The 20,339-nt window shown below is 42.6% G+C and overlaps 1 protein-coding gene across 2 annotated transcripts in view; it reads left to right on the top strand.

The window, feature by feature from the left end:
• The window catches only part of EPB41L4B (erythrocyte membrane protein band 4.1 like 4B), a 258,354-nt gene that overhangs the window by 164,998 nt on the left and 73,017 nt on the right, over positions 1 to 20,339 (top strand). For both annotated transcript variants that reach the window (XM_034761377.1, XM_034761376.1), the window contains exon 18: positions 9,160 to 9,285. In XM_034761377.1, the coding sequence (XP_034617268.1) occupies positions 9,160 to 9,285 (126 nt within the window). The remainder of the gene's footprint in view (positions 1 to 9,159; positions 9,286 to 20,339) is intronic.

Genomic DNA, 20,339 nt, shown 5'->3' with positions numbered 1-20,339 from the left:
TTCCCCCCGGACGGGGATTTGAGCCCCCAAAAGCCGGACATGTCCGGGAAAATCCGGACATATGGTAACCCTACTCTTCCATTCAGTTCCCCAAGAACTCAGTTCAACTCAAGTCATGTCACTCAGATTCCTTTATTTGGCATGCAGCAATGCTACACTGAGGTTGTTCAGACTCTAATGTACAGGGTGAGTATAGGGCATACCACACATCCCAAGTTACACAGCAAACCTCTTCTTTTATATATAATTGTACAATACCTTGCATTTACTATACATTACATCACATGTTTGGGGACTGGCATGGTCACTTTCTAGGAACCAATCCATGTACAGCACACGGTGTGTGCACGATTTACTCTTTACCTCATCTTATGTTCCAGGCTTATTTTATTCATTGTTATCTTGTCCATTGTAAATGGTTCCCTGGGTGTTCCCCCTTATCTTATCTAGTACAGATGGTTTGTTTCCAGCCTGCAAATCCATTTACCCCCCTAATCCTATCTCCCAAGAAATGAGGCCTCACTCATGCCAATTATTCATGTCAAGCCCAGCCAACAGTTGGGTACATCTACACTGCGATAAAAGATCTGAAGCTGGCTCAGATAAGCTGACTTGGTCTCGTGGGGCTTGGTCTGCAGCACTATAAAATTACCGAGTAGATGTTTGGGCTTGGGCTGGAGCCTGAGCTCTGAGACCCGATGGGGGGAAGGTCCCAGAGCCTGAATGTCTATACTGCAATTTCATGGCCCTGCTACCCAAGCCCTGTGAGACCAAGTCAGCTGACCCAAGCCAGTTGCAGCCATGCCATGGGTCTTTTATCACAATATAGATGTACCCATTGATGTCAACGGCAAAACAACCATTGACTTCATTGCAGCCAGAATTTCACGAGTATGAAAAGAGGAAAAGCAATGGAAAAGTATTCCAATAATAACAAAACGCTGATTGTTCCATTAGTCTCCTTCCCTTGTTTTGCTACCAGGCATCATTGTTTTAATTAAGTACATTAGGCTTGAACGATGCTTAGCGGAGAATGGAAGTCTACTGAGCTTCCGTTTCCTTTGATGCATCCTGAAAGAACCATTATGAATTGAAACAGATGCCTGAGAGCATTATAATCTGAAGTTATTATCTGAGAGGATACCTTGTTACAATGAAATGTATCCATTTGCAGCATGGAGGTACAAGGAGGCAATTCTTTGATACCATATTTCATTTATATAATATTTTTGGCTAAACAACTACTGACTACAGGAATTGTTAGTATGGAAGGTACTGTTTTGTAGCAGAAAGATCTGTCATCACTCCTGTGGATTGACGGACAACTTCTAAGTTTCAGAATGTATTTTGAAGTCAGCAGTTACGGGTTAGATTGTACCATTAGCTGACCTAAATAAAGGGGTAGTGCACAACTGTACGTCCCAAGGGTAGACCAGCCAGAATTCCCCCTTGTTCTAACTACTTCTATAGCAGTAGCAGGTTACTTCCTCCTTTGCCCCAGGTCAGTTTTGCTGACGAGTATGTTGGGAATGAGTGATGTGAGGAGGGCAGAGCCAAGACTCTACCCATTCCCCACTTCTGCCCATCTGCACAAAGAGTGATTAGCGGCCCCACAGTGTATGTCTACACTGCAGTAAGAGACCATTGGAATGGTGGCAGCTGGCCCAGATCAGCTGACTCAGGCTGACAGGGGGGTTCAGGCTGTGGGCTGTAAAAATTGCAGTGCAGATATTCAGGCTCGGGTTGGAGCCCAGGCTCTGAGTCCCTGTGAGGGCTATCAAAATTTAGAGTTATTCCAGTTTGTGCCTGCTAGAGCCTGAGTCTGCTGACCCAGGCTTTGAGACTTGGGTTTTTCATTGCAGTGTAGACATACCCAGGAAACGCTGCTTTCCCACTGCTGCTTTGACCCACGATGCAGGTAGCTTGCACAGGGACAGAAGAGCAGGCCACAATCCTGTCTCTGTAAGGATTACATTGGGGAATGCAGATGCAGCTACTGGCTACTGAACTGCGGAGAGTGGTAATGTGTTGAATGTAAAAAAAAAAAAAAAAAAAAAAAGCCAGCTGGGTCTTTAAGTATCATTCCCCCTTGTTTGTACAGTGAAATACAATGGGTAAATCTAATGTGACTGAAATCATAATGTCATCTAATTAGTTTCAAGGCCTAAAACAAAGATTGGTTTTAACATGCCTTTTAGAACTGTCATTGTATTACAGTGTGCTGCTTGTATTCCCTTTAGAGAGCAGTATGCATATGAGTAAACTTGCGGATTATAGCAGCATTTAAAACATCTTCAGGCAATGAAAATCTGCTTAATGAGACAATTGGCTGATCAGGGGTTTGCACTTTCCTCATTAATTTTGTCTGTCCAAATTACCTATATGGTATCTCCACTGAGGAGCGTCAGTTGGAAGCTCAGCAAAGCCATGTCAGTGAGTGAGTGTTTCAGATGGATTTTTTTTTGTAGTGGTTGTTAGAATTCCTGTCTCCTGTATTACATTTGTGTTTGAAGTTCAATAGATAACTTCAATTCAGTATGTTGCGCCAGCTAGAAACAGTATTTTGTTTTGTTTTGTTTTCAGGTATTTTTTCATGGGATAAAAGCCAAAGGGACAAAGTAAAATGTGCAAGTATTTTTCCATTAACAATTGTAGATATGGCTCAGAAAATAGAGGTGCAAGATTGATTAACATTCATGCCAAATACAATAAATCAATCAATAAACAAACCAGGGTGGATTAAATTATGATATTCAGTCAAGTTGTTTAAAAGCGTAGCTGGAAACCACAGTAGCTTAGGTTCACAAGGCAACTGCACCACCAATATTATGCCATTTCAATGGAGTTCAGCACAGTCTGAAGCCTCTTTCTGGGTACTCACAAAATAGTTGCATACGGCAATATAATCACAAGGTTGAGTTGTTCTGCTCCTAGAAAGTTTCTCCAGATTCTTGACCTCCCATATTGTATGTGACTGTTTTTGGATCGATGAAGTGAGCAAGCAAGGTGTTGGTGGCCACAAACTGGAGGGGGGCATAGGTCCCGGTGAAATAAATGACCAAAAAGACTTTTGAGGCTAAGGGCTGGGTAGTTTCAGTTATGTATAAAATTCCCTGCTGCATCTCAGAATACACTTGCCAAAGGTGAACTAAGGACATACACTGGGCTTGATTCACTACTGCCTTGTACCGTATAAATTTTGTACACATGGACGAAGGCAGTATAAAGTTGGTGTGAATGATACTGCCAAGAATGACTTGAGCGGATCACTGCAGACTACGTGGCTCTGGGAAGAAGGATAAAGGAGTTTGAGACGCAAGTGGTGTTCTCATCCATCCTCCCTGTGGAAGGAAAAGGCCCAGGAGAAACCGTTGAATTGTGGAAATCAACTAATGGCTACGCAGGTGGTGTGGGAGAGAAGGCTTTGGATTCTTTGACCATGGGATGGTGTTCCAAGAAGGAGGAGTGCTAGGCAGAGACGGGATCCACCTAACGAAGAGCATCTTCGCAAGCAGGCTGGCTAACCTAGTGAGGAGGGCTTTAAACTAGGTTCACTGGGGAAAGGAGACCAAAGCCCTGAGTGTACGTGGGGAAGTGGGATACCAGGAGGAAGCACAAGCAGGAGAGTACAAGAGGGGAGGACTCCTGCCTCATACTGAGAAACCAGGACAATCAGCAAGTTATCTTAAGTGCCTATACACAAATGCAAGAAGCCTGGGAAACAAGCAAGGAGAACTGGAAGTCCTGGCACAGTCAAGGAATTATGATGTGATTGGAATAACAGAGATTTGGTGGGATAACTCACATGACTGGAGTACTGTCATGGATGAATATAAACTGTTTGGGAAGGACAGGCAGGGCAGAAAAGGTGGGGGAGTTGTATTGAGAACAGTATGACTGCTCAGAGCTCTGATATGAAACTGCAGAAAAACCTGAGAGTCTCTGGATTAAGTTTAGAAGTGTGAGGAACAAGGATGATGTCGTGGTGGGAGTCTGCTATAGACCACCAGACCAGGGAGATGAAGTGGACGAGGCTTTCTTCAGGCAACTAGCAGAAGTTACTAGATCACAGCCCTTGGTTCTCATGGGGGACTTCAATCACCCTGATATCTGCTGGGAGAGCAATACAGTCCATGCACAGACATTCCAGGAAGTTTTTGGAAAGGGTAGGGGACAATTTCCTGGTGCAAGTGCTGGAGGAACCAACTAGGGGCAGAGCTCTTCTTGACCTGCTGCTCATAAACAGGGAAGAATTAGTAGGGGAAGCAAAAGTGGATGGGAACCTGGGAGGCAGTGACCACGAGATGGTCAAGTTCAGGATCCTGACACAAGGAAGAAAAGAGAGCAGCAGATTACAGACCCTGGACTTCAGAAAAGCAGACTTTGACTCCCTCAGGGAACTGATGGGCAGGATCCCCTGGAAGAATAACATGAGGGGGAAAGGAGTCCAGGAGAGCTGGCTGTATTTTAAAGAATCCTTATTGAGGTTGCAGGAACAAACCATCCCAATGTATAGAAAGAATAGTAAACATGGCAGACGACCAGCTTGGCTTAACAGTGAAATCCTTGCTGATCTTAAACAGGGCTTTGGAGCTGTGCAGGCAAAAACCTGCAGCTCCACTACTCCAGAGCTGCTCTGCGCTCCAGCTCTGAGCTCTGCTCCAAAGCTCTGATCTTAAACACGAAAAAGAAGCTTACAAGAAGTGGAAGATTGGACAAATGACCACGGAGGAGTATAAAAATATTGCTCAGGCATGCAGGAGTGAAATCAGGAAGGTCAAATCACACTTGGAGTTGCAGCTAGCAAGGGATGTTAAGAGTAACAAGAAGGGTTTCTACAGGTATGTTAGCAACAAGAAGAAGATCAGGGAACGTATGGGCCCCTTACTGAATAGGGGAGGCAACCTAGTGACAGAGGATGTGAAAAAAGCTAATGTACTCAGTGCTTTTTTTGCCTCCGTTTTCACGAACAAGGTCAGTTCCCAGACTACTACACTGGGCAGCACAGTATGGGGAGGAGGTGACTATCCCTCTGTGGAGAAAGAAGTGGTTCAGGACTATTTAGAAAAGCTGGACTAGCACAAGTCAATGGGACCAGATGCACTGCATCCAAGGGTGCTAAAGGAGTTGGCGGATGTGATTGCAGAGCCATTGGCCATTATCTTTGAAAACTCATGGCAATCGGGGGAGGTCCCGGATGACTGGAAAAGGGTTAATGTAGTGCCCATCTTTAAAAAAGGGAAGGAGGAGGATCTGGGGAACTACAGGCCAGTCAGCCTCACCTCAGTCCTTGGAAAAATCTTGGAACAGAACCTCAAGGAATCAATTTTTAAGCACTTCAAGGAGAGAAAAGTGATCAGGAACAGCCAGCATGGATTCACCAAGGGCAAGTCATGCCTAACTAACCTACTTGCCTTCTACGATGAGATAACTGGCTCTGTGGATGAGGAGAAAGCAGTGGACATGTTATTCCTTGACTAGCAAAGCTTTTGATACGGTCTCCCACAGTATTCTTGCCGGTAAGTTAAAGAAGTATGAGCTGGATGAATGAACTATAAGGTGGATAGAAAGCTGGCTAGATCGTCGGGCTCAACGGGTAGTGATCAATGGCTCCATGTCTAGTTGGCAGCCGGTATCAAGCGGAGTGCCCCAAGGGTTGGTCCTGGGGCCGGTTTTGTTCAATATCTTCATTAATGATATGGAGGATGGCGTGGATTGTACCCTCAGCAAGTTTGCAGATGACACTAAACTGGGAAGAGTGGTAGATATGCTGGAGGGTAGGGATAGGATACAGATGGACCTAGACAAATTAGAGGATTGGGCCAAAAGAAATCTGATGAGGTTCAACAAGGACAAGTGCAGAGTCCTGCACTTAGGATGGAAGAATCCCATGCACTGCTACAGACTAGGAACCGAGTGGCTAGGCAGCAGTTCTGCAGAAAAGGACCTAGGGGTTACAGTGGACGAGAAGGAGTCAACAGTGTGCCATTGTTGCCAAGAAGGCTAATGGCATTTTGGGCTGTATAAGTAGGAGCATTGCCAGCAGATTGAGGGACATGATCATTCCCCTCTATTCGACATTGGTGAGGACTCATCTGGAGTACTGTGTCCAGTTTTGGGCCCAACACTACAAGAAGGATGTGGAAAAATTGGAACGACTCCAGCAGAGGGCAACAAAAATGATTAGGGGGCTGAAGCATATGACTTATGAGGAGGGGCTGAGGGAACTGGGATTATTTAGTCTGTGGAAGAGAAGAATGGGGGAGGGAGGATTTGATAGCTGGTTTCAACTACCTGAAAGGGGTTTCCAAAGAGGATGGATCTAAACTGTTCTCAGTGGTAGCAGATGACACAACAAGGAGTAATGGTCTCCAGTTGCAGTGGGGGAGGTTTAGGTTGGATATTAGGAAAAACTTCTTTACTAGGAGGGTGGTGAAGCACTGGAATGGGTTACCTAGAGAGGTGGTGGAATCTTCTTCCATAGAGTTTTTTAAGGTCAGGCTTGACAAAGCCCTGGCTGGGATTATTTAGTTGGTGTTGGTCCTACTTTGAGCAGGGGGTTGGACTAGATGACCTCCTGAGGTCCCTTCCAACCCTGATATTCTATGATTCTGTGAAAGACAATCAAATGAGGGTGGTAGCATTTCACACTCAGTCTGCACAGGCGTAAATGACTATGCAGTGGTCAAAACAATGAAAAACTGGGGTCACCACTCACATCTTGTTTTCAGCAAGATGAGGGGAACTCTGAGTGAACCCTTGCTATTCCATTGTCTGATTTTTCCCTTAAAACATGTAATTAATCATGGCCTCCTGATTTAAGGGCCTGTGTTTACAAGACTGGCCCCATCCCTGCTCAATTGCTTTAAATTGAGTATTGCTTATATTAGGAGAGAGACTGGCTCCTCTTGATTTCTGCCACTGAAGTGTTTGTATATGGGAACTTCTGCTGGTTCTTGTTTGCTTTCTTCTAAAGTTTATTCCAGGCAAAAAAATCTTTAGGTCACTTTTGAATAGGACATCAAATTATTTCTGTCAGCAGAACCTGTCCTGCTGTGGATTTATCAGATCCAGAGCTGGAGAATTACTCTTCTTTATGCAAAGAGGAGTTACCCTATGGGTCCTGTCCTGTATGTCTATGCTGCAGTTAGAAACCTGCGGCTGGCCCCTGCCAGCTGAGTTGGGCTCGCAGGGCTTGGGCTAAGGGGCTATGTAATTGCAGTGTGGACATTCTGGGTTGGGATGCAGCTTGCACTCTGGGACTCTCCCACTATCACATTCCGGGACGCAATCCAGTGAGGGGTTGTGTCCCCACCTGCCCTGCAACCTTGGGTGCCTCACAGTGCTTTGCTGCTGTAGCACCCAAACAACATGCAGGTCACACATAACTGCAGCCTGCCTGCACACTCTGGCTTCCACCAGACTCAGTTACCACTTGCAGGGTGACTCCCCAACACATGCCCAATCCCAGATTTTCCCCCAAAATCATGTGGTCTGCATTGTCCAGCCCTCTCCTGGATGGTCCAGATATTAGAGGTCTGTTGCTCCTGTAAGGGGTCAATGTACGACCAGTTGCTACTTTAATTCGAGTTACCAAACAATTCAGTTTAAACACAACACTGGATTAATTTTGATTTAAGAATAAAACAAGTTTATTTAACAACAAAGAGAGAGGTTTTAAGTGAGTACAAGTATAAGACATTAAAGTCAGAAATGGTTACCAGAGAAATAAAAATAAAATGCTTTCTAGTGTTGAAACTTAACACACTAAACTTGGTTCAAGGTGAAATTCTTACCAAACGTTCCCAGCAACAGGGCTGACCAAATTCTCGGGTCAGAACGTCCAAAGGCCTGGTTTCTTTGTCTTCTCAGCAGAGAGAGAAAATACCCAGAGTCCTATTATAGTCCAGTCAACCTTTTAAATGCATTTCCCTGTAGGTTACTCCTAGATAAAGTTCCTTCCAGCTGTGAGAATGGAGGCAAGCAGTCTTGTGGGAGAAAAGGTTCCATGTTGATGTTAAAATGCAAATTGATCCGTTCCTGCCTCCCACCCCCACCTTCGCTGCCAAAGACTGGCCACTTGACCTGTGATTGTCAACCAACTTTAATGACACCTGGCTAGAGACATCAGTTTGTTCTTTGTCTTTGAGAAACAGGTTTACCTCTTCCCCAGACTTGTCTGGCAAATACATTTCAAGTATAATTTCAGCTTATGTTCATATCTTTACATACATTTCACCAGAACTGACCAGCAAGTTATTAGTTTTCACATGATACTTCACAAGACATATTTTATACAAAGATTATTACAGTGGTGTGTAGGGTGTGAAAACACGGTTGCATTCGGTCACACTCACATTGCAGGGTCCTGGGGCTTGGGCTCTAGCCCAAGCCCAAAGGTCTATACCACAATTAAACAGCCCCTGAGCCCAGGTCAGCTGGCATGGACTGGTCACAGGTTTTTAATTGTCATGTAGACATACCCTCAGAATCAGTGGAAATAGGAATCAGTGTGAGCGTTAAGCTTATTGGATTTTTCTGCTCTTTCTGACAGAACAATTCAGAAGAATCAGAAATCAAAGACTGAGGGCCTTGTTCTCAGTTATACTAAGGTCCCTGTATGCCACTTTGGCAGTGTAAAGGGGTCTTATAGTGGATGTAAATTACATTTTGCATTCACTTTCAGGCCCCTTTACACTGTCAGAGTGACATAAAGGAGCTTGAATATAACTGAGCATTGAGCCTCTGTCCCTTTCTCCCACAACCCAATTTCCCTTTCTGTGGAATATTTTGCTTTTTCAATATAATTTTAGGTTTGGAAATGATCTTGGGGACAACCCACTCCAGGTCCTTGCTCTTTCCCCCTATTTCTTAACGCTCTACGTCTCTCTGTCTATCCTAGTAGCCAGTGGTATCACACTGTCTATCCTAGTAGCCAGTGTTATCCCACAATGGCCTTTATTATCTTGGTAATAGATTAAAGTTAAGTCTTTTGAATAATTTGTCTTGTCAGGCATTTCTATCAGGTTATGAACTTGAAAACTTTCCTAAATGGAGTTAAAACTGGTTGTTCAAAGTAAAATTTGACCTGATCATTGTGATAAATCATATAATCTCTTTCTCTAATGTATGTTGCCATGTTATCTTTTATGTAAACAGGGTGAAGACAAGAAAGTTTCTGAAAAAAGTCTTCATCCCCCAGTGTCACCTTCCTCCGTACCCGATCATATGAAATGTAACATCCTTAAAGCTCAAGTAGAAGCTGCTTTTAGAGTGGGTGCCCAGGTGAGTACACCTTTTAATTTACCCTCTATATTTCCCCTTTCTAATGCTAGTCAGGACATAATGTTTCATGTGAAATCACTCCATATTTTCCAAAGTCTGACCATTTCCTTAGGAAGTGTTGTCTCATCTCCCTTAGGTATCCAAAATGACATAAATTGCTCTAGATCTTTCCATAGGCCATCAGAACATCTAGCTACTTGCTGTGATTTCAGGGTGGTCTACAGAGTTCATTATTTCTGAACCATCTGCTGTTCATCAGTGCGTTTTTGGCTACCGCTGAATCTGTGAGCTTTCAGGCCTAATAATGTTTCATTGCCAAAAGGCTGGGAACAAAACAGGAGTTGAGCAGATGAAATGTGGCTTGGTTGATTCCCTTTCCCGCATCTCTTTCAGACCCTAAAGTCTATAGTTTTTCTGTTCATAGAGCAGTTTGGAATTTTGCTGAGCATTTATTTTTTATTTTTGATTAAATATTGTATTTTAGTCCTCACCCTGCATGGAAACCGTGATTTATAGATGGTGAACATCATATTTGGATGCCTAAATATTGATTCCAGAATTCTTTAGACACACAGGTGTGAAAATTTTAGCCTATGTACTTTTGTGCTCGTTTGTTTTTCCAGTCATCCATTCGAAACATTAACATTCCATGAACTTATTTCAAATTCAGAGTTTTCATGGATAGATCCATATTCACAATCTATGATTTGTGTTACATAAATACCAACATATAGCCATGTGACATAACTGTTTTCAGCTATGTAACAAATAGATGACATGAGTGTAATTATATTATTTCTTCTATTGAAGGTAACTTTCTTGAAACCTAGACTATTCCTATGTAATTCTTTTGGAATGTAGTTAGTGAAATAAGGATAATATCGTCTTCCGTAACAAGAAAGAAAGAAAAGAAATACAAGGGAGAGAATCCTATCTAGGTTATTGAATCCTGTCATTAGATACTTCTGTTACTTTGTGTGTGTGTGTGTGTGTAATCTCCTTTGGATACACACTATTTTACTACTTCCATTACTTTGTTTCTTCCATGGTGACAGGTTTCAGAGGGGTAGCTGTGTTAGTCTGTATCAGCAAAAACAACGAGGAGTCCTTGTGGCACCTTAGAGACTAAAATTTATTTGGGCATAAGCTTTCATGGGCTATAACCCACTTCATCAGAGTGGAGTGGAAAATACAGTAGGCAGGTATAAATAGATGAAAAGATGAGAGTTGCCTTACCAAGTGGGGGGTCAGTGCTAACGAGGCCAATTCAACCAGCGTGGATGTGTGGCCCATTTCCAACAGTTGACAAGAAGGGGTGAATATCAACAGAGGGAAAATTATTTTTTATAGTGACCCAGCCACTCCCAATCTTTATACAGACCTAATTTGATGGTGTCAAGTTTGCAAATTAATTCCAGTTCTGCGGTTTCTCGTTGAAGTCAGTTTTTGAAGTCTTTTTGTTGAAGAATGGCCACTTTTAAGTCTGTTATTGAGTGTCCAGGGAGATTGAAGTGTTCTCCTACTGGTTTTTGAATGTTACAATTCTTGATGTCTGATTTGTCTCCTCGTTGTTGTTTTTTCTTCTGATACTAACATGTCAGGTCAACTTGCCCTCCAAAGAATTTTCTTGTAACAACCATCTTTGTACATTTCTCGTTGTTCCCGGGCAGAGTTTTCATCTGACAGTTAAATTGCAATTCATGCAGTTAAAGCCATGGAAGTTTAAGACAGCTAAACCTTGGTTATTCAGTTTGCTAGAGATTTTTAGAACAGGCAGTGTAAATTTTATGATGTGTTTTTGAAAAACAGTTCCGTCTTCTCTGAATCTGATATTATGCCAACTATGTTATATTACAGTATGTTTCCTGTTTGAATGTCTTTATTCTTGCCATTCTTTTTCATGCATACACCATGCCTTTGTATCTATTTCTCAAGGATGTTGCCTGACATGTATTTGCCTTTTCTCCAAGTGTGCTTACAGTTACGTTCAACTGTGCAGTTATATGCACGTTAACACTGTGTGCTGACATATTCATAGTAAAGAATTTTTCATTATTCTGATTGTTTGTAGCTACACAGAACATTTGTGAAACACGTTTCTTCCATCTCTCCTGTTCTGCTCCCCCACCCGCTCCTTGGAGGCTTTCTAAATTACATCTTCCTGAGTTGTTTTTACATATATGTAACATTATATTCTTTTACTGTAGTTACATTGTAAGCGGGTATCAAAGAACAAAGTACATCTGCTAGTCTTTTCTTAATGTAGACACATTTCCCCAAACAACTTTAGCACTCACTGTGGATTAAATATTAATCTGTGTTCCAGGCCTCATGAGAGGAGATCATATGAAATTCCAAACAGAGGGAGAAGTAGCTTGTGTTGCTGGAGACTATTGACATAGTGCAGTTTGAAAGTCATGTAGCAACGGTTGCCTAAGAAGGATAGTCCAGTGATTAAGATGTTGCCTTTGTCTGAGGAAACCCAAGTTCAGTTTTCTACTCTGCCACAGTTCCCCGTGTGACTTTGGAGAGGTGTGTCATAAGAACATAAGTATGGTCATACTGGGTCAGAACAAAGGTCCATCCAGCCTAGTATTCTGTCTACCGACAGTGACCAATGCCAGGTGCCCCAGAGGGAGTGAACCTAACAGGTGTCAAGTATCAGGGGGTAGCCGTGTTAGTCTGTATCTACAAAAACAACAAGGAGTCTGGTGGCACCTTAAAGACTAACAGATTTATTTGGGCATGAGCTTTCGTGAGTAAAAACCTCACTGGTTTTTACTCACGAAAGCTCATGCCCAAATAAATCTGTTAGTCTTTAAGGTGCAACCTGACAGGTAATGATCAAGTGATCTCTCTCCTGCCAACCATCTCCACTCTGTGACAAACAGAGGCTAGGGACACCATTCCTTACCCATCCTGGCTAATAGCCATTAATGGACTTAACCTCCATGAATTTATCTAGTTCTCTTTTAAACCCTGTTATAGTCCTAGCCTTCACAACCTCCTCAGGCAAGGAGTTCCACAGGTTGACTGTGCACTGGGTGAAGAACTTCCTTTTATCTGTTTTAAACCTGCTGCCCATTAATTTCATTTGGTGGCCCCTAGTTCTTATATTATGGGAACAAGTAAATAACTTTTCCTTATTCACTTTCTCCACACCACTCATGATTTTATATACCTCTATCATATCCCCCCTTAGTCTCCTCTTTTCCAAGCTGAAGAGTCCTAGCCTTTTTAATCTCTCCTCATATGGGACCCATTCCAAAACCCTAATCATTTTAGTTGCCCTCTCTGAACCTTTTCTAATGCCAGTATATCTTTTTTGAGATGAGGAGACCACATCTGTATGCAGTATTCAAGATGTGGGCATACCATGGATTTATAGAAGGGCAATAAGATATTCTCCGTCTTATTCTCTATCCCTTTTTAAATGATTCCTAACATCCTGTTTGCTTTTTTGACTGCCGCTGCACACTGCGTGGACGTCTTCAGAGAACTATCCACGATGACTCCAAGATCTCTTTCCTGATCAGTTGTAGCTAAATTAGGCCCCATCATATTGTATGGTGTTAATTTTTCCAATGTGCATTATTTTACATTAATCCACATTAAATTTCATTTGCCATTTTGTTGCCCAATCACTTAGTTTTGTGAGATCTTTGTGAAGTTCTTCACAGTCTGCTTTGGTCTTAACTATCTTGAGCAGTTTAGTATCATCTGCAAACTTTGCCACCTCACTGTTTACCCCTTTCTCCAGATCATTTATGAATAAGTTGAATAGGATTGGTCCTAGGATTGACTCTTGGGGAACACCACTAGTTACCCCTCTCCATTCTGAAAATTTACCATTTATTCCTACCCTTTGTTCCCTGTCTTTTAACCAGTTCTCATTCCATGAAAGGATCTTCCCTCTTATCCCATGACAACTTAATTTACGTAAGAGCCTTTGGTGCGGGACCTTGTCAAAGGCTTTCTGGAAATCTAAGTACACTATGTCCATTGGATCCCCCTTGTCCACAGGTTTGTTGACCCCTTCAAATAACTCTAATAGATAGACATGATTTCCCTTTACAGAACCATGTTGACTTTTGCCCAACAATTTGTGTTCTTCTGTGTTTCTGACAATTTTATTCTTTACTATTGTTTCAACTAATTTGCCCGGTACCGATGTTAGACTTACCAGTCTGTAATTGCCGGGATCACCTCTAGAGCCCTTTTTAAATATTGGCATTGCATTAGCTATCTTCCAGTCATTGGGTACAAAAGCTGATTTAAAGGACAGGTTACAAACCATAGTTAATAGTTCCGCAATTTCTTCCATCTCTTCTGATCTGCTCCCCCGCCCACTTCCCAGAGGCTTTCCAAATTACATCATCCTGAGTTGCTTTTATCTGTCTTTCTGCCTCAGTTCCCTGCTGCACTGGGGTATTATGAAGATAATTAAAGATTGTGAGATGAATAGATGCTATGGTAATGGGGCAGTGTAACCACCATAGATGGATGAAGATCTGCAGCGGAGGAATCTACCCATCCAGGGGGAGTTAGAGAGCAGCACATCCTCCACCACCTAGAGATCAAAGCCAGCATGGAGGGGAGGGGTGGTGTTGCTGGGGAATAAGCTGTCTGTCTGGTATGCAGGGAAAGTGGGCTGAGTGTTTGATCACTTAATTTCCCACCTAAGAAGGGAGAGACAAGTTTGCTGCTTCTTCCTTCCCAAAGGAATGGGGGGTAGGGAAGTAGGGCAGCAGTCAGGTGACTCTGAAGAGGGTAGTGCAGACTGACTACCCAATATGCCAACCAGACCAGTGCTGTGTACAGCAATGGTTCCCCTCTCCACCTTTCTACAGATAACTTTAATCTCTTTGAGGTGGGAACCAAGATTACTGCTAGAGGATCCGTTAAGTGGGCAGGGAAAAAGTGATCTTTTCTTTATTGCAGACCACTTTGGACAGCAGTCTTATCCTTCCAGCTCCCTGCGCTCTTCCCAAGCCTATTGTCTTACTTCTCTCTGTCTCCTACTCTTACTCTTGGCTTCATCCCATCTATCAGGCTGTCCAGTAAACTTTAAATCATATCTCTTTCTTCCTCTGCCACGCACCTTCTCATCTACTTCCAATCCCTTTTTAAATCCCACATTTTTAGGAAGTCGCACCTCCTTCCTTATCATCATTCACAAACCCCAGTCCCCTCCTACTTTTGATCTGCTGTCCAATGTCTTCTCTTATTTTGATGGTAAGCTCTTTGGGGCAGGGAATATATCTCGTCTATGTTCTGTAAAGCACAGGACAAATTTACAGCACTATACATAGATTTCAAGCAAGAGCAGCCTGTCTTTGTCATCTACAGCATGTGCCTCTTCTCTCTGTTTACTACGTAACATCACATGCCGGTGAGAAGTTCTTTATCCTAGAAGCAGAAAGAACAGAGCTGGTCTCTCTCACTCGCGTACAAACACGTGCACTCTTTATCTAAAGTGAAATGTTTTTTAAAAGTCTGAGATTGACATCTACCAGAGGTTGGTTTTAAAAAGTCCTAAAAGATCCTTTACCTTTTTGAGCTCCCCATCAATGTACTGTACTTTAGGAGATTTTTCTGGACATCTGCATTGTCCAGTTAGTAACAGAAGCATCAGCGAAACAGTCGCACTAATGGGACACTGCTGGAACTTTCCACTCATCTAGAGTAACTATTTAATTGTTGTTTGTAATATTTGTAATAATTTCCCATTTGAAAAGAAAGGAATATTTCAAATACCAGACTGAAGTTCCATCAGAAAATGACACCTTCATAAAGGTACCCGCTGTAGTCAGTAGAACAGGAAAGCTCTTCATTAGTAGTTCCTGACAATGGGGTGGGGGTGGGGTGGGGGGGCACATGCAAGAGAGGAAAGGCGGAGGGAAGAGAGTTTGGGGATGGAAATGCTGATTTTTGATTCATTCAGATCAGTATATTCATGGCAACTAGATACCATGGGGACAGGTGCCTTAGAAACACTGAAATACGTAGTTCCAATCTCTGCAATTTCAAACATAAGTAGTGAGGGTGAATTATACAATACAGTTTGAAATAGGAGCTGAAAGGGGAGATTTGCACTCAATTTCCATTCTGCAGTCATGAAGAAGAGCTGTTTATTTCTTTCCTATATGGTACTTTTTTATCTTTTCTCAAAGCTGTGACGCTGAATTGGAGATCTAAAACTCATCTGTTTATGGTACAGATTACTCACAGTTCTGCATAAATGTTAGAGTTCTGGAGCAGCAAGAAACTAACATGAATGAGTGTGTTTATTCTGTGAAGAGATAAATATTTCCATACAGAAATGTTAGTTTGAGGATCAAGCTGCAAGGTGTGGTGGAGTAGGTCTGAGTGTGTGCAGATGCACGCTTTAACTGGTGAAAAATGTGATGAACCCACACAAATTGTGGAAATTTAGGCTGTGGGTTCCACAGAACACTCAGTGCAGTGTCTGTATTGCGATAGTAAACCAGCACTCTTTCACAACACACCCTTCAAACTTCTTCATGGGCGTCCAACACTTCATAGCTGACAGACTGCAAATCACATGCTCATTTAAGAAGGAGCCGTATGAAACCAGCAATGAAGAGCTGCATGAATACAAAAGACCAGCTGTGACGGGTTGGCTCACAGAAACCCCCTTGGGAGCTGCCATCTAATGTGCAAAGACTACCCCTGCTTCTGTTTTCCCTGCCAGCTCAGGACTCCAGCACCCTGTCTTGCTGAGCCAGCCACTCCTGTCTGGCTCTAACACAGACCCAGGGTCTGAATCACTTGTCCCAAAGCTGCAGGTTTACCTGAAAACAGCTCACAGTAGTGTGCTTGTCTTTAGCACTCAGATGCCCAACTCCCAATGGGGTCTAAACCCAAATAAATCCGTTTTACCCTGTATAAAGCTTATGCAGGGCCAACTCATAAATTGTTCGCCCTCTATAACACTGATAGAGAGATATGCACAGTTGTTTGCTCCCTCAGGTATTAATACATACTCTGAGTAAATTACTAAATAAAAAGTGATTTTATTAAATACAGACAGTAGGATTTAAGTGGTTCCAAGTAGTAACAGACAGAACAAAGTAAGTCACCAAGCAAAATAAAATAAAATGTGCAAAACTATGTCTAATCAAACTAAATACAGATAATCTCACCCTCAGAGATGTTTCAGTAAGTTTTTTCTCAGACTGGACACCTTCCAGGCCTGGGCACAATTCTTTCCCCTGGTACAGCTCTTGTTCCAGCTCAGGTGATAGCTAGGGGATTCTTCATGATGGCTCCTCTCCTCTTTGTCTTCTCTCCCACCCCTTTATATATCTTTTGCATAAGTCGGGAACCCTTTGTCTCTCTGGGTTTCCAACCCCCCTCCCCTCACTGGAAAAGCACCAGGTTAAAGATGGAGTCCAGTTCAGGTGACATGATCACATGTCACTGCAAGTCTTCATTACCAGCACACACATATACAGGAAGACTCACAGGTAAATACAGCCATCTGCAGACAATGGGAGTCATCAAGATTCCAAACCATCCTTAATGGCCCACACTTTACATAATTACAATAGGCCCTCAGAGTTATATTTCATATTTCTAGTTTTAGATACAAGAGTGGTACATTTCTACAAATAGCATGATCACACTCAGTAGATTATAAACTTTGTAATGATACCTTACAAGAGACCTTTTGCATGAAGCATATTCCAGTTACATTATATTCACTTATCATATTTTTATAAAACCATATAGACTGCACAACGTCACACCAGCTACCGGCAGCATTAAAAACCCTTACAGTTTACATGGCTCAGTGTTGAAATGGAGGGATTGATCAGAGGAGTTGTCAATATCATGAGTCACCAAGTCGTTCATGGCCCAGCTGATGGAGGATTCTGATTGTTACGCATACCCAGTTTGGCCCAAAGCAAATCCTGATTTTCTTTAGCGTTAAATAAGACTCCTGAGCAAACTTAGAATTACCTTAACTGGTTTTTGTCTCTTGGCTGGAAAGGTATATGTGTTCTTACCCAGTGTGCCTTCCACAACAGATGCTTATTTTCTCCATTAGTTTTCACTTCACCTCCTCTTCCCCTATAGGCAGTCCCAACTCCTTGGGGCCCATAAGTCCATGAAATTACAACAAGAGTGAATCTGATGTCTTATCTCTAACCTAGAAGAATATATTCAGATCATATGGCAGTGACTTCATTGGGGGTTGCACATGATGCTAGAATTTGGTACAAAGAGAGTATTAAAACTTGTTCAAGTTTATATCTATGCAATATTTTTACTGGAGATTACCTTATTCTTTTTTCTCTCCCCCTTGCCTCTAAAAAAATGTACATACCAATGATGTAGTTTTGCTCTGAGATGTGTATTGCCGGTCTATGGGCTAGGACATAATCTTAATGTAAATAACTAAGGTGTGAAGTTGACCTGTAATAACTAGCCTTGCCTAGAACTACTGGAACATATTGCACCATTGGAGATGTATCTCAGAATTTGTTTTGATCGTATTTCATGCTACATTTTGTTCTGTTTGCTACAAATGCAAACGAAAATGGGATCCACACATTATTTAAGGTAGCAATGGAGTACAGCTGAGGTGACACTCATCAGTGGCTTTCCTAGCTATACGTTTGGTGGGCCTTTGCCTTTTCATCATGTTGTCCTTTCAGGAGTAATTAAACTGTCAATTATTTGTAAAGACTCTTCAAAGTTGCAGTGCCCAAAGAAGTTGATGTATGTGGTTTTCAAATTTTCCCCAAAGGCTGCCGCAAGGAAATATGTTGCATTACTAGCTATATGATCTGGGTTTTAAGTGCTTTATTTACTTCTGGAAATCATAATAAGGTCACAAGAGAAAATGAGTTTGGTACAGGAAAGATACTGGAGGATTTATACTCTTATGTGAAAAATAATAGGACTTGGATAAATATCTCTGGATGCCTGGAGAGTTTCCTGCCTTTTGCTAGATGGCTACTCAAACATTGTGAAATGATGAAAATTTCAAGAATATCAGTCTGTCCTCCATCATGGATTACATTTTATACCCAAGATTTGCTTGGAAATAATGCAAATTTGCTGATATCTTCTTGGTCCTCCTTGTGCATATTGCACATCCCTGCATAATTTGACAGTCTCAATTTAAGAGACCCAGAACAGGAGAATAACAGGTCCAGGCTGAAGTGCTGTGCCTTAGGGCTGTGTGTGTTTATATATTAGAGAAAGAAGCTTGTATAGGCCTCTTTGCACAATGTCTTGCTAAAGCCATTGCTGTTAGTCACCCACTTGGATGAGCAATACTTTCACTCTCAAATTCCAAGCTAAGTAAAAAGAAGCAATTGTTGTGATACTCTCAACTCCTACTCCAATGAATGTGACATCACATCAGTTATAATCGTTCATAACAATGGAATTTAAATGGTTATAATTCAAATTGGCTATATTCTGTCTGTCAAAGGAAACAGATTTGTTTAACTTTAAAAGTGAGTAGGCTGGAAATAAAGGGAGGCAGAGGTATAGAAAGATAGGGCTTCAGGGAATGTGGGATGGGGGAGCATCATTAGGTGGAATACAGTAACCATTATAAGGGAATCAGCAACTCTACTCAAAAAGGAGTGACAAAAAATGTTTACAACAACTAAATGGTACAAGTATTATTTTTTATTATTTGCCATGCAATAGCACCTGGGAGCCCCAGTCATGGATCAGGATCCTGTTGTACTAGGCAGTGTACAAACACAGAACAAAAAGCTGGTTCCTACCTCAAAGAGCTGATCGTGATGCTATTCTGATCACAAAGGAAGAGTCCCACCTGCTAAAATACCAACACTGCACCAGGGTTTTCCTTGGAGGCTTCTTTTCCCAGTGACCTTACTGCTTAGCTTATGAAATATAATGAGATCATGGTTGGGTACGTTAGCAGTGAGTTGAAAAATATCCCAAGCGCTTCGGAGTTCCTTGGTTTCATTTCAGACCGGCAGATGTGCAGGGGGAAGCATTTTTTTTCAGTCAGAGCCATTGAGCCATTGCTATTGCTGTCCTTCTGCTTGGAGGAGTCCAGCAATCTGGAAAGGGTGTTGCTCCCTCTCCCTTTTGCATAGTCAGGAACCTCCAAAAATCAGCTTTCAGAACCTTTTCTCCCCCAGTCAGCAGCCTGACTGCCTTTGAATGGGATCAGGTGCTTCAGTCAACCTTTGGGCTGATTCATGAAGTCAGAAGGGGAAAACAAGATGTTCCTTATGTGGAACTGGCATAATGCTGACTATAATGCCTCTTGTGATAAAGAGGAGACAGGAATAAGGTGGTGTAAACACAAAGGGGATTCTTTTTTTCGGAAGCTGGGCACACACATACATACAGTATAGCTGTTGTGAACAGGGATATAGGCAGGCAGACCTAGTGGTCAGAGCAGTGGTGGTCGGACCTAGTGATCAGAACAAGAGTCAGGAACTGGAGGTCAGAGATAGAGACAGAGTTGGGAGTCAAGCCGTGAGTCAGAGTCAGGAATTGAGCCGAGGGTCAGTAGCCAGGGGTGGGCGTAACAGCAGGATGTAATCAGGAACAAGACAGGCAGGGAGAAACAGGACATGAAGGCATGACTCAGGAATCAGGCAAGACAGCAGGAGCCAATAAAGCAGCTAGCCGGGATTCACAACTTCCAGTGCCACCTTCTGGCTTAAAGAATGACTCTGGTTGCAAGTCTCCTCCAATTGGGACCATTGTGGGCAGTGCCTATGGTGAGCTAGGGTTCATCAGCCCAGACTCCCTGCTGGTATCCGCGAGCTGCCAGGTGTTGGCTGTGGTATTAGGGCTGCCTGGGGACCCGCGGACCTGAGTTCGAGACCCACAATGCCTTGCAGTAGCTCACTGGGTCGCTTGCTTGCCTGCACTGCAGTTTTCAGAGTAGCAGCCGTGTTAGTCTGTATCCGCAAAAAGAAGAACAGGAGGACTTGTGGCACCTTAGAGACTAACAAATTTATTAGAGCATAAGCTTTCGTGGACTACAGCCCACTTCTTCGGATGCATATATATATATATGCATC

This window comes from Trachemys scripta, chromosome 2, assembly GCF_013100865.1.
Source record: "Trachemys scripta elegans isolate TJP31775 chromosome 2, CAS_Tse_1.0, whole genome shotgun sequence".
Classification (NCBI taxonomy): Eukaryota; Metazoa; Chordata; order Testudines; family Emydidae; genus Trachemys; species Trachemys scripta.
This window is presented reverse-complemented; position numbering and strand designations above follow the sequence as displayed.